General features: G+C 41.9%; 1 protein-coding gene across 6 annotated transcripts in view; it reads right to left on the bottom strand.

Moving 5' to 3' along the window:
• Positions 1–14,551, bottom strand: part of LOC139374228 (FYVE, RhoGEF and PH domain-containing protein 4-like) — a 101,282-nt gene that overhangs the window by 29,821 nt on the left and 56,910 nt on the right. For 2 of the 6 annotated variants that reach the window (XM_071115257.1, XM_071115271.1), the window contains exon 2: positions 11,886–11,969. The exons of 2 other annotated variants lie outside the window; for them this stretch is intronic. In XM_071115257.1, coding sequence (XP_070971358.1) covers positions 11,886–11,969 — 84 coding nt within the window. Of the gene's footprint in view, positions 1–5,862; positions 5,916–6,996; positions 7,205–11,885; positions 11,970–14,551 lie in introns of those variants that run through there. 2 more of the 6 variants (XM_071115285.1, XM_071115293.1) reach the window with 2 other exon arrangements.

The raw sequence follows: 14,551 nt of genomic DNA, 5'->3' as shown, positions 1-14,551 counted from the left end.
AGGATGCTGGCCCATGTTGATTGATCCAATGCTTCCCACAGTTGAGTCAAGTTGGCTAGATGTCCTTTGGGTGGTGGACCATTCTTGATACACCCGGGAAACTGTTTTGCGTGAAAAATCCAGCAGTGTTGCAGTTCTTGACACAAACCGATGTGCCTGGCATCTACCACCACAACCCGTTCAAAGGCACTTACATCTTTTGTCTTACCCATTCAGCCTCTGAATGGCACACATATACAATCCATGTTCAATTGTATCAAGGCTTAACAATCCTTATTTAACCTGTCTCCTCCCTTTCATCTACACTGACTGAAGTGGATTTAACAAGTGACATCAATAAGGGATCCTAGCTTTCACCTGGTCAGTTTATGTCATGGAAAGAGCAGGTGTCCTTAATGATTCGTACACTCTAGCTATTTTTACAGCTCCACTTCAATTAAAGACAACACAGGCTTTTACAAGAAATGGTCTAGTAGTGACCGACTAAGAAAGAAAGTCTCACGATCTCCTGGGGCGACTTTCTAAACATGGCCTAAGTTTTGTGGATAATTTTAGAGCTGGCCTCAAGAACTCGGCTGATGAAATGCTTGACATCATCTGCAATCACTTTAAAGGGGAAATTTAGAACATGTTATGGTCCATATAACCAAAATCAAGTCGCCAAGCGGAACATGTATGTTAGTGATTGTAGAGAGTCAGTGACACCCTCTATAGTAAATCTCCAGAGGTTGTTATTAACTTGTCAACCACCCTGTCATTCTGCTGTAAATCACCTACATGTTTTCACTCACAGTGAAATGCAGACCCTCTCCACGACAGAGCAGCCAGTGTGTGGCTCTAGGTGTACTGTATGTCACTGATGTAAACACCTGTGGAGTGTATGGACCTCTGGCCCTACCTGTTTCTGTTGTCTGAGTTGAAGTAGGATGAAGTTCTCTAGGACCAGATTGCCTAACCCCCAAATCTAACTTTAAAGGGGCAATCTGCGACAGGTACATCCCTTTTTTAAAATCTTTAAAATCAATGATATATACCCACTGATTCTTGAATAATAAAATTCATAAATGCCTCATGAGCTTAGTTGAACTGTCATACCTCATCAAAACCCAAAATATGTTTTACTCCATAGTTTGTAAACAATGTAATTGTAAATAAACAAAGTATGGCCTTCAAACTTGGTTAATAAAACTAGAATTGTGTTATCATGGATGGACAGTTCTTGCATCCATAACTCTGTCTATGAATTTGAGAGTGGTTACATTTTTCCAGGACCATCCCTCAGCTGTTTACCCAAACAGTGGCAAGGTGACGACTTTGTTATTGTTTGAACTGCAGATCTCCTCTTTAAAGCTGGAATCCTTAACTGTGAAACAGCCACGTCCGTTTGTGATATTACAACAAAGAAGTTACTGCAAACAAACCCATTTGTTTCCCTTCGGACTACAGAAGAACACAATATGTACTGCAATTTATTGACCATGCTGAGACGCTACTCAGCTCTGTAACAAAACCGCAAGTGGATCTGTTCCCCTACTGCAGATTCCATCTGAAAACATTACGGAGGTGGAAATACACACACACACACACAGGCCTCCTCATGTTAAAAGCGTCCCGCCACAGACCCCCATGCAAATTAGCAGCCAGCGTCCTGTTAAATCAAAGCATGTGGACATTAAGTTGTTAGGGAGCACAAAGAGCCCCTTTCTGGGTTATTTCAGAGACATATTTAATTATCTTCTTCTTTGAGCTCTACCGAGGAGAAGGGGGGTTAGTTCTGTTGCTGTGGCAGATGTAAACATGGCTTCTGTGTGACAGCCTCGTGGGAGATGGGTCCATTAAAACAGCCTCAGGTCTGAATGGTCATGTTCTATCTGAGAAGGTACCAAACACCAGACCAAGCCAACATTTTTGCCATTTCTATATCACACTATTACCACAGTAAATTGAATCAACTCCTTTCCTCTTTTCTTTAATATTAATGTCAGTCTTCTGATGCAGAATGAAAACTGTATTAGCCTACATCAGATATCCTAATTGCATGTTTGCAAGGTGGACTTCTGAGCCTGGGGTACAGGGCATAACAGGATTCTGTGGAAACTGAGCAAATATTGAATAGTGAATGCAGAGCTCAGGTGAACACAATCCCACCTGAGGCTATGTCCTTGATTTACACTATGGGAGACATGGTACCATGGCAACTGGCGCGAACCTTCCCAAGACTACATTATATTTTACTATTGGGCAGGCAGGGAAAACTAGCCTGAGGGCATTCACTTGTATCAAAATAATTTTAGACCGACTGTGGTGGAAATCATGGCATTAGTTTCTCAGCCAGTCAAGAGTAAATCCTCATGAATTATCCAATGAATATGATCAGACATTTATCTAGCATTTATCAAAATAATAACATAGAAATTGTTTCATATGACACATAATAAAAACATTCTTCACAGTATTGAACTGTATAATTTTATTTATTTGTTATTTTACCAGGTAAGTTGACTGAGAACGTTCTCATTTGCAGCAACGACCTGGGGAATAGTTACAGGGGATGAATGAGCCAATTGTAAATTGGGGATTATTAGGTGACCGTGATGGTTTGATGGCCAGATTGGGAATTTAGCCAGGACACCAAGGTAAACACCCCTACTCTTACGATAAGTGCCATGGGATCTTTAATGACCGCAGAGAGTCAGGACACCCGTTTAACGTCCCATCCGAGAGACGGCACCCTACACAGGGCAGTGTCCCCAATCACTGCCCTGGGGCATTGGGATATTTTTAGACCAGAGGAAAGAGTGCCTCCTACTGGCCCTCCAACACCACTTCCAGCAGCATCTGGTCTCCCATCCAGGGACTGACCAGGACCAACCCTGCTTAGCTTCAGAAGCAAGCCAGCAGTGGTATGCAGGGTGGTATGCTGCTGGCAGAGAACCAAAAATAGACCAAATAGACCAATGTCCTCTTGATCTTTCATGACATGTCAACAGAGAAGAGGAGGATAATAGTGAGGTAGATCCATTTAGGAAAAAAATCAGATAACCTCAGATCAGTTTATGTGTTAAATCCCCCCAGTGTACTGCTGGTGCTACTAAAGATATCGCTTCCTTTTAGAAGACCCCTCCCTCCCTGTCAGAATTTCCGACGTGTAATTCCGAGTTGGATGAACGTTCAAAACATGTTTTCCCCGTCTGAGCCCAGTTGTCTTGAAAGCACTGAAGTCTGAGATTTCAGAGTTACAAGTTGTCTTGAACGCACCAAGACACACAAGAATGCATGTTTACCAATACCACCAGGCTCAGAGAGAAGGATAAAGGAATGCATGTTTACCAATACCACCAGGCTCAGAGAGAAGGATAAAGGAATGCATGTTTACCAATACCACCAGGCTCAGAGAGGAGGATAAAGGAATGCATCAATTTAACAAAACCACTTCTCTCCGTAATCAGAGAGAAGAGCAGCGCATCCATATCCATTACCTCACAGAGAGAGAGGGAAAATAACAGGAGAGACCAACCACGATGCCTCTTGGAATGCACAGTATCTTGTTCTTAATTGGATGCTTGAAAAGTCTGTATCTAATTTGTGGTATAACAGTATCTACTTCTAAGTGACATGATACTTTTTCTTTCCAGTCATTTCTTTCCTTAGAACATAGAACATAGTTCAATAGATATGCATACATACCATAGTTAAGTAGATATACTGTATGTAAAGGTAATGAATGTCACAGTCTTTACTGTTTGTTGCTCTAGGGCAATTCTATGATGATACAGATATTTTACAAAAACCCATTTACTTGAAGAACAGTGCAAATGCAAAGTTTGTGCTGTCATTCTGCTACAAAACTTTGCATCTGTTACTGTGTAAATGGTACAATTTTCAGTGGAAATTGTTCAAAGTATTAATTGTGCATAGAGTTGTATGTTTAAAAAAAACAACTTTGCAATCATTGGTTTTTGTTTGACATATATTTTCAAGTGAAAAGTCTGAGTGTCAGTGTCACTCTGTTACTGTGACATTGCCCTGTAGAACATGTTCCTCAACTATTCATTAAAGGCATTCAGCCGGGGGTGAGTCTGTGTGACAAGTACCGCCTTCACACCCCCTTAAGGGTTATGACATCACACAGAGTACCTGACCTGTTACATAAACCATTGATCATCTATCTATCTATCTCACTCACTCCCTAATCCTGAGGAAACATGTGTCACGATTCTCAAGCGAGAACTGTGAGTAAAAACAATAGGCACACCTGTATGTCTCCACCCAGTCAGCCACCTAGCACCCTGAGTCTTAAGAGAGGGAGTGTCTGAGAACAACTCTGAGACTGAGCTTCAGACTATATCTTCAAACTATGATCTAAGTTACAGCTTTTACTTCTAACCAAAATAGACCAGAGAACTGTGCCCAAGGGGTCACTTTACTCTCATCACACAGAATATCCCACAATGTATAACAAATTCTGCCTGGGATTCAAAATGGGTGGTACGGGGATTTCTCATGGTGATTTCCAGTTAGGAGCACAGATGTATGATGTAATATACAAGAAAAATGGAAGGGATTTAGATGTGAAAGTGAATACATCCACAACATATGAGTAAATATATCCACAATTCAAAACTGGTCCTTGGACCTGCAATTACGAAATATTGTGACCATAACATTACTTGATATCATTATCTGATACTTTCAGTGCAAATGCCAACAGCTGTGGGAATTGTCCAACTCCAGGAAACCTCAAAACAACATGACAATATGTTGCTAACTCTTCAATAGAACAACAGAATCAACACTATCTGAACCCCCTGTGAAAAGATGATTATATGTCCCACTGGGCAAAAAAATGGTTGAATCAACTTTGTTTCCACATCATTCAAAAAATTAAATAATACAAAACACGATGACGTTTAATCAATGTGAAAACGGATTAGATTTGCAAAAAGTAGTCAACGTACGAGGATTGTATTTTTTTCACCCAACTTTTAAACATTTTGTTGTTGTTGTTGATTTCATGTTGAATTCACGTTAGTTGACAACTCAACCAAATGCAAATAGAGAATAGACGTTTAACTGATGTCTGTGCCCAGTGGGTTGTGCCTCAGTGAAAAAGGCAAACGTGAGAGCTACACAAAATGAATGACCATGCTGTGCAGTACAGAGTCAGAGAGAGTTTAGGAGTAGGTGAGAACATCTCTTAGAACGTTGTTGGAGTGGTCTAGTCTCTGCTAGGTTCCTAGGGCTGGACGATACTTTCAAAATATCATATCCTATATGTTTCAATTTGAGATTTTATTTTAGAATACAGTTTTAACTATGTTTTATGATTAGTGCATGACCCTAGAATTGCAACAAATACATTCTAAGTGTTTTTTATGGTTTTTCATAATTCTGATGGTTTAATACTCAACCTAAACTAGGACAAATCTGAAAGTGAAGTAGTCCAATTTATAGAATGTTTTTTTAATTTAGCTCTGTATCAAAATATTGTTATGGACGGTATTGTAAATATCCATACCGGTACGTGGAGCCATACCGGGATAGGGGTATTCATGATATATTGCCCTAGTCTCTACATCTGCATCTAAAAACAGACCGAACCACACTGTATATCAACAACAATACCACATTCATCTAAGAAAACAGAGAAAAATGTGAGAGAGGAGGGGAAGAGCTGAAGCACTGACTTAACAAGAGAATAAACTCACCCAAAGCCTCTTCTACAGAGTAGTAGGAAATCCTTACAGGACTGACAAGGCAGCTCAAGCAGGAGTAATAGGGAAGTAACACACAATCTTCCCAGGTAGGCAGACAGGCACTGCACCTAAGAGCTAAGTGACTCAGCACAGTGGAGAGACTCACCAATGGGAAGACTCCTCCCTCACTCCCTCCATCCCCCTTCTCCCTCTCAGAACAACCAGAGGGACAACACACAGAGACAGTACATAGCACACCAACACACAAGTGCAAACACACACACGCACAAAGGCACACGTCACACACTTCACCGTAGCACTATCCCTGTGGTGATCCGAGGGAACCAAGGGTGAATTGGCTCTGAAAGGGTGTGTAATTCAATTACATGTAATATAATGTGCTGAATTAGAATGAGATGAGAGAGAGTTGAACATTCAGCAGCCCAAAGCCCTTTATAATAAGAACTAATCAACTTCAGAAACACCTATACTGACATACCACACTCATCCTTAATAACTAGACTGCATGGAGGGACGTGTAATATACATTTATAGAACCAGGGTCCAATCTAATTCGATCAGGATTTAAGTGGTCATATCTTGATTCTTATAAAATGTAGCAGGGATGGGCAACTTTGATGGGGGAGGGGGCCACAAAAATGTACTCATCCATACCCACACATTTTTTATTTAAATAGGCAAGTCAGTTAAGAACAAATTCATATTTTTCAATGATGGCCTAGGAACAGTGGGTTAACTGCCTTGTTCAGGGGCAGAATGACAGATTTATACCTTGTCGGCTCGGGGATTCAATCTTGCAACCTTTTGGTTACTAGTCCAACGCTCTAACCACTAGGTTACGCTGCCGCCCCATATGCAAAATTGCACCTCAAGTATTCTACTATTCTAACTCTCAACAGTAAGTTGTGACCAGTGGAGGCTGCTGAGGGGAGGACGGCTTATAATAATGGCCGGAACGGAGCAAATGGAATGGCATCAAACACATGGAAACCATTACCACGAGCCTGTTCTCCCTAATTAAGGTGCTATCAACCTCCGGTGGTTGAGACCTCGACTGACTGTATACATATTTTTTGTTTTGTTGGGGGGGTGAAATTGATCCGTGGGCCTACAAAAGGTGGGCCGTTGCCCACCCCTGAAATATAGCAAGGATTACAGCAGTGAGCCACAAATAAAGAAAGTATACCTTTTTCAGTCATACACTAAAACAACCTCCCATAAAACTATTCACACACATCTTCCACATAAACCTCATTAAAGTGTTTACAAAATTCCTCACCCTCCTTTTGCTGATCTCATTTGTTTTAATCTTGTTATGAAAGTAAAAATCTCCTTTTCAGTCTCTCTTTGTGAGGCGGTCTATACACACAGCACAAGGACAGAGACGGTGAGAGACGAGACTGCTACTCTCCTGAACACTCCTTATGTCACAGCTGGGTCCCACTCTCTAACTGTAGGTTTCTGTCGGTCTGTCCACCTCCCCATACAAACATTTACACACACAGACCTTAGCTACTACAGCATTTCTCCCCAGCTAAAAGCAGTATGAAGTCCAAAGTAAACGTTACAATGTCATCCAAGGATACTCACCAAGCCAAAACTCTCTCACACACACACACACACACACACACACACACACACACACACACACACACACACACACACACACACACACACACGAGGGTATTTCCTTCTATAACTGAACCAGTCTGTCAGTAGGGATTCAACTCTGCAGGTGACTCTTCTCATGCTTTCTTAATGCAAGACTTGACCGTTTTTCTCAAAAAGCATTTTGCAAAACAGCAAATGTGTTTTCAAAATGTAGTTGCCTTCTCAAAATATAAATAGATTCATCAAAAATATATTATACAGTCCAAATTGCAAACACATTCATCAAAAGAACACTACTGCTTGCAAAAAGACGAACACAACCATACTTATCTCTTGAGTCCAAGCAGACAAAACAGAAAGTTAGTCTGTCTTTTAAAAATCTAAAGTAGATCAATACATTTCTTTGCATTCACTAACTCATGATGATCAAAATTGGGAGTACAACTACCCAAAGGTGCAGAATGATGGGGAAAATATTTACATTTTATGCATATTTCACCTAACAATTCATACACATCAAATATTGTTTCTGATAAAAAATCTGGGAAAAAATAAGCACATTGTGTGCAAGATTCATTCGTCGCTATCAACACAATCCAATTCCATGTATTCAATATAAAGGCTGGTTTGCTCATTGTTTTGAACACTCTCCATTGGTGAACAGAAACCCTAATGGAGGAACACAACTGATATGAATGTATAGGTTTCAATCTACACCAAAGCAAAGCTCTTTAATGGAAGATCACAATGTGGAAGATGATGAGTAACACAAGAGTTATTTAGAAGGAATCCAACGTCATTCATCTCCAAATGTCTGCAATACTGTAAAAAATATGAACCCCAGACAGTAGGCCTACCGCTATACCCCAGACAGTAGGCCTAGCGCTATACCCCAGACAGTAGGCCTAGCGCTATACCCCAGACAGTAGGCCTAGCGCTATACCCCAGACAGTAGGCCTTCCACTATACCCCAGACAGTAGGCCTACCGCTATACCCCAGACAGTAGGCCTACCGCTATACCCCAGACAGTAGGCCTACCGCTATACCCCAGACAGTAGGCCTTCCGCTATACCCCAGACAGTAGGCCTACCGCTATACCCCAGACAGTAGGCCTACCGCTATACCCCAGACAGTAGGCCTTCCACTATACCCCAGACAGTAGGCCTACCGCTATACCCCAGACAGTAGGCCTTCCGCTATACCCCAGACAGTAGGCCTACCGCTATACCCCAGACAGTAGGCCTACCGTCATACCCCAGACAGTAGGGCTACCGTTATACCCCAGACAGTAGGCCTACCGCTATACCCCAGACAGTAGGCCTACCGTTATACCCCAGACAGTAGGCCTACCGCTATACCCCAGACAGTAGGCCTACCGCTATACCCCAGACAGTAGGCCTACCGCTATACCCCAGACAGTAGGCCTACCGCTATACCCCAGACAGTAGGCCTACCGTTATACCCCAGACAGTAGGCCTACCGTTATACCCCAGACAGTAGGCCTACTGACACAGAAGCTTTAACTGCTGGCTACTCTTCTTCCGTGGCTTAACCCAATGAGAGAAAGTCACAAGTGTTTCCCTAAAAGCTGTCTAGGTTTAAACATCTTCTATTGTACGGGGGCTCCCGAGTGGCGCAGCGGTCAAAGCACTGCATTGCAGTGCTAGAGGCATCACTACAGACCCTGGTTCAATTCCAGGCTGTATCACAACCGGTCGTGATTGGGAGTCCCATAGGGCGACGCACAATTGGCCCAGCATTTTCCGAGTTAAGGTTTGGCCAGGGTAGACCGTCATTGTAAATAAGAATTGTTCTTAACGGACTTGCCTGGTTAAATTAACATTAATAAAATTACAGAAAGTGAATAGCTTTATCAATTTATAGTGACAGAATTAAATTATGTACCAAAGCAAAGTAAATGTTTGGTCTCCTCGGCTATAGAAGGTTGTAGCTCAGATTCTGAATGTCAAATAAACTAATTTGGCTTCTAAATGACCGCTAGGTACCCATTTTGATCCATCCCTAAAGCAACTTCAACAGTTGTCTGTCTGACTTGTTGTCCTTCTTACTGAGATCGCAGTGCATGTATAAATGTTAGGGCTGTCAAACAATTTTAAAAAATGTATGAGTTAATTGCACGATGTGCTGTCATTAATCGCAATTAATTGCAAATTCTGAATTTGCTCAAATTGAGAAGAAATGTAAGATATTTTTTTACAAAAAGCATAACAAAAATAATCACCGCTTGATTTTGTCCAAAGTAATGGTTAGCAAAATCAGGTAAATTGATAAAGCACACTTTGTGTAACCTAAATGTCAACTTTTCTGGACATCGCATCGTTGTTGTTACCTGTATAGATTGTTTTTTTATGTTTTCAGTGTATTTTGAACACTTTCAGACAATAAAATACAAATAAAAAAGACAGCACTAAAATTACAGAAGGTAAACTTGACAGTCCTAATAAATGTAGCTACTTGGCTCAGCTTCTCTAGAGAAATGGAGACTTAGCAGATCTGCTGTAGTGAAAAGGAGAGTTAAACCCAGTATTCTAGTAATGCAGTTACAGACTGAATTCCCTGAGACACTGAGGCCAGAGGATCCACAACAACACAGAGAGACAGACAGGAGGATTTACAGTAAGGCCTGGGATTAAACGGCTGTGTTGAACCACCCAGACCTTTAGATTAACCCTCCCCTCATCCACAGCCCAATTTTAGATTATAGGCTACCCCCTCTGAGGCTGGGCACTTGGGAAAACTGGGAGAGAGGGAGGGAGAGAGAAAGGGAGAGAGGGGGGGAATAAGCACAGAGCAAAAGGAGAAATACAGTTGAAAGAGGAAAAGGACAGATGAACGGAGAGGGAGGAAGCAGACTAGTGGATGAGAAGAGGGAGGAAGAGTAGACGGATAAAGAGAGAGAAAGTGTGGCACAGAAAGGAGAAACTCATTCATCATTACTGCTCTAAGCGATACACAGATATGAAAATAGAACAGCAGAGAGAGAGAGACACACAGGCCTCCTTCAGACCCTGCCTGTGAACCTGTGTGCTGCTGAGGGGAGCGTTTCTCCAGCCCAGAATGCACTGCCCTCTGCATCTCATCTGGATGGGACCATATTCATATTTTCATTGCATTACTTTCACTTTCTCTCTGCCCTAAATTGACATGAACATAAATATAAAAAATATACCTGAGCTGTGAACATGCTGTAGGACTCTTTCTGATAACTGAGACCACAAAAGACTGCGAGCGACCAACATAGTGTAGCAAAGTTAGAATGTGTGTAGTGACACCTCTAACCCCACACTCCCATGCTCATATTGACCTAACACCACAACTTGGTTAAAATAAGAAACACTGACAGTGTTATCACCTAGGGCTGGACGGAGGAAGGAGAGTGCTTTAAGTACACCATGGTCACATCTACACAGTACAGTAAGTACACCATGGTCACATCTACACAGTACAGTAAGTACACCATGGTCACATCTACACAGTACAGTAAAAACACCACGGTCACATCTACACAGTACAGTAAGTACACCACGGTCACATCTACACAGTACAGTAAGTACACCACGGTCACATCTACACAGTACAGTAAGTACACCATGGTCACATCTACACAGTACAGTAAGTACACCACGGTCACATCTACACAGTACAGTAAGTACACCACAGTCACATCTACACAGTACAGTAAGTACACCACGGTCACATCTACACAGTACAGTAAGTACACCATGGTCACATCTACACAGTACAGTAAGTACACCATGGTCACATCTACACAGTACAGTAAGTACACCATGGTCACATCTGCACAGTACAGTAAGTATACCATGGTCACATCTACACAGTACAGTAAGTACACCATGGTCACATCTACACAGCACTATAGGGCCTGTCACTTCACAAAGGTTAAATACTTCTCTTTTAGTACAGTAGACAACAGTAGTTAATGAACAGATAAGGAAAAAGATGCAGTTAAAGAAATAGAGTTAAGAAAATATTTACTAAATAAACTAAAGTAAAAAAGGCTATATACAGGGGGTACCAAGTCAATGTGCAGGGGTACAGGTTAGTCAAGGTCATTTGTAAAGTGACTACGCATAGATAATAAACAGTGAGTAGCAGCAGTGTAAAAACAAAGGGGGGTTAGTTGTTCAGCAGTCTTATGGCTTGGGGGTAGAAGCTGTTAAGGAACCTTTTGGTCCTATTCTTGGCGCTCCAGTATGTGAGGGATTAAAAGAGGAGATAGTGATTCAAAGAGGAGACAGTGATAACTATTTGCACATCGTTACAACACTGTATATAGCCATAATATGACATTTGTGAGTGTAATGTTTACTGTTCATTTTTTTTGTTTATTTAACTTTTGTTAATGATCTATTTAACTTGCTTTGGCAATGTTAACATATGTTTCCCATGCCTATGAAGCCCTTTGAATTGAATTGACTATTAAGAGTGAGAAAGTGGACGAGAGAATAATGAGATACTATAGGTAGATGGAGGAAGTAAGAGATGAGAGATGGATAGATTATGGTCAAGTCTACCTTTAGTGTGTTCGATCTTTACTGCGACACAGACCTCCTCATCAGTGTTCTTGGACTGGAAACAGCTGGCCTTGCCTTTCTTCTCTGCAATGACAGGCCCACATTTACCAATCGTTCCTATATAGTTTACTATAACGTAAGGACACATAAAGCGAGACAGAGAGAGAGAGAGAGAGAGAGAGAGGGGGGGGGGGAGAGAAGCAGTGCGAGAGAGAGAGAGAGAGAGAGAGAGAGAGAGAGAGAGAGAGAGAGAGAGAGAGAACGCTTGTGTGAAGTCTGGAATCTCTTGTGTAGTTTTGAGGGATTCTGGGCAGCAGCTACAATGAGACAGTGCTCTGACCAAGCATTAGGCCAGAGATATGAATACAGTATTTGTGCCAATTCTGATCCACTGGTTCACATGAGGCAAGAGAGTTAATGTGATATTTTCCTCTGAGATTGAATTGTAATGAGTTATACTGTGATGTGTAGGGCATCCTCACTAGGCTAATACACTCACCAGAGCCATTTCATCTGCACATCAAATATTAAAGAGAAAAACAGACACACTACCTTGTAAAATAATGATAGGCACACACGGACTCACACACACACACACACACACACACACACACACACACACACACACACACACACACACACACACACACACACACACACACACACACACACACACACACACACACACACACACACACACACACACACACACACACACACACACACACACACACACACACACACACAAAATGTTCTGATCTTTCTTCATTTTAACCACAAGCAGCACCCACTTCCCACAGTTTGCTGTTACAACAGTGACAGTCAGGATGGGTGTTTAGGGGAAGAGTGGACATGCTTAGTGTGGGGCCATGGGGGGGGGGGCTGTGTGTGAGTGGGGGTGGGGGGGGGTATGATATCCTGGTGCAGGGATTAAAGCAGAGGGCTTTCTCCACCCACCATCTGGACTCCTCATGACATGCTTGCCTGCTGTTCTCTCTTTCTCTCACACACACACACACACACACACACACACACACACACACACACACACACACACACACACACACACACACACACACACACACACACACACACAGACACACACACGGCCTTTCCCTAAGAGGGTGCTGTGTTACCAAAGCAGCCATGAAAACACACCTACCACAGGTTGAGGAGTACAAAGACAGGCAACTCAACATGTCCAATGATGCTTCACTGTGGGGGCAATGTCCGGCAACGGCTCTAACCCCAAACTTCCTCTTCCTGTCACTGCACTTCCTGTTTTTCAGTTCCTTGTTCCTGACCCCCACACACACCCCTCTCCTTAAACATTAAGTCCTAACACAGGACAACAAAGCTGTGACTGGGGAACTCAGCCCAGTGCAGCCAAGGGACTGGACAGGCATGAGGAGTGATGGGGAGCCAGAGGTCACTGAGAGGTTACAGTACTGAATCAATAAGGTACTGTTCACTTCTGAGGAAAGAGGAAGAAGTATTCAGTTAGACATCTGAGGTGATACAGAGTCAGAGATGACAGGGATTTTCCTTGTAGATCAAGAGTGATAGGCTGAGATGTTATGAAAGAAAAACTAGTGACTATACAAAGCTCTGATGAAGACATAGGGAAGTGATATGGTCACAGTCACAGTGCCTTCCACAGTGTGGAGGTATGAATCAATAATGTCTTGTTTTTATATGGAAAAATGACCATATAATCCTGGCCTTCAGGGCAGATGACCTGCACATCACCTGGGAGCTAATGAGCTGTGGTGTTTACGATTAAGATTAATTGTTTGCAATTCATTGTCAAATAGCTCACAAGGTCCAACCAAAATATGACTTCCGCTTTTAACCCAACCCCTCCGAAAGACACACATACATTCAGTACCAGTCAAAAGTTTGGACACACCTACTCATTCAAGGGTTTCTCTTAATTTTGACTATTTTCTACATTGTAGAATAATAGTGAAGACATCAAAACTATGAAATAACACAAATGGAATCATGTAGTCACCAAAAAAGTGATAAACAAATCAAAATATATTTTATATTTCAGATTCTTCAAAGTAGCCACCCTTGATTACAGCTTTGTACACTCTTGGCATTCTCTCAACCAGCTTCAGGAGGTAGTCACCTGGAAAGCATTTCAATTAACAGGTGTGCCTTGTTAAAAGTTAATTTGTGTAATTTCTTTCCTTCTTAATGCTTTTGAGTCAATCAGTCGTGTTGTGAAACGGTAGGGGTGGTATAAAGAAGATAGCTCTATTTAGTAAAAGACCAAGTCCATAATATGGCAAGAACAGCTCAAATAAGCAAAGAGAAACGACAGTCCACCAATTTAAGACATGAAGGTCAGTCAATATAGAACATTTCACAAACTTTGAACGTTTCTTCAAGTACAGTCGCAAAAACCATCAAGCACTATGATGAAACTGGCTCTCATGTCGACCGCCACAGGAAAGGAAGACCCAGAGTTACCTCTGCTGCAGAGGATAAGTTCATTAGAGTTACCAGCCTCAGAAATTGAAGCCCAAATAAATGCTTCACAGTGTTCAAGTAACAGACACATCTCAACATAAACTGTTCAGAGGAGACTGCTGCAAAGAAACCATTACAAAAGGGCAATAAGAAGAAGAGACTTGCTTGGGCCAACAAACATGAGCAAT

This window comes from Oncorhynchus clarkii, chromosome 2, assembly GCF_045791955.1.
Source record: "Oncorhynchus clarkii lewisi isolate Uvic-CL-2024 chromosome 2, UVic_Ocla_1.0, whole genome shotgun sequence".
In the NCBI taxonomy this organism is placed as follows: Eukaryota; Metazoa; Chordata; class Actinopteri; order Salmoniformes; family Salmonidae; genus Oncorhynchus; species Oncorhynchus clarkii.
This window is presented reverse-complemented; position numbering and strand designations above follow the sequence as displayed.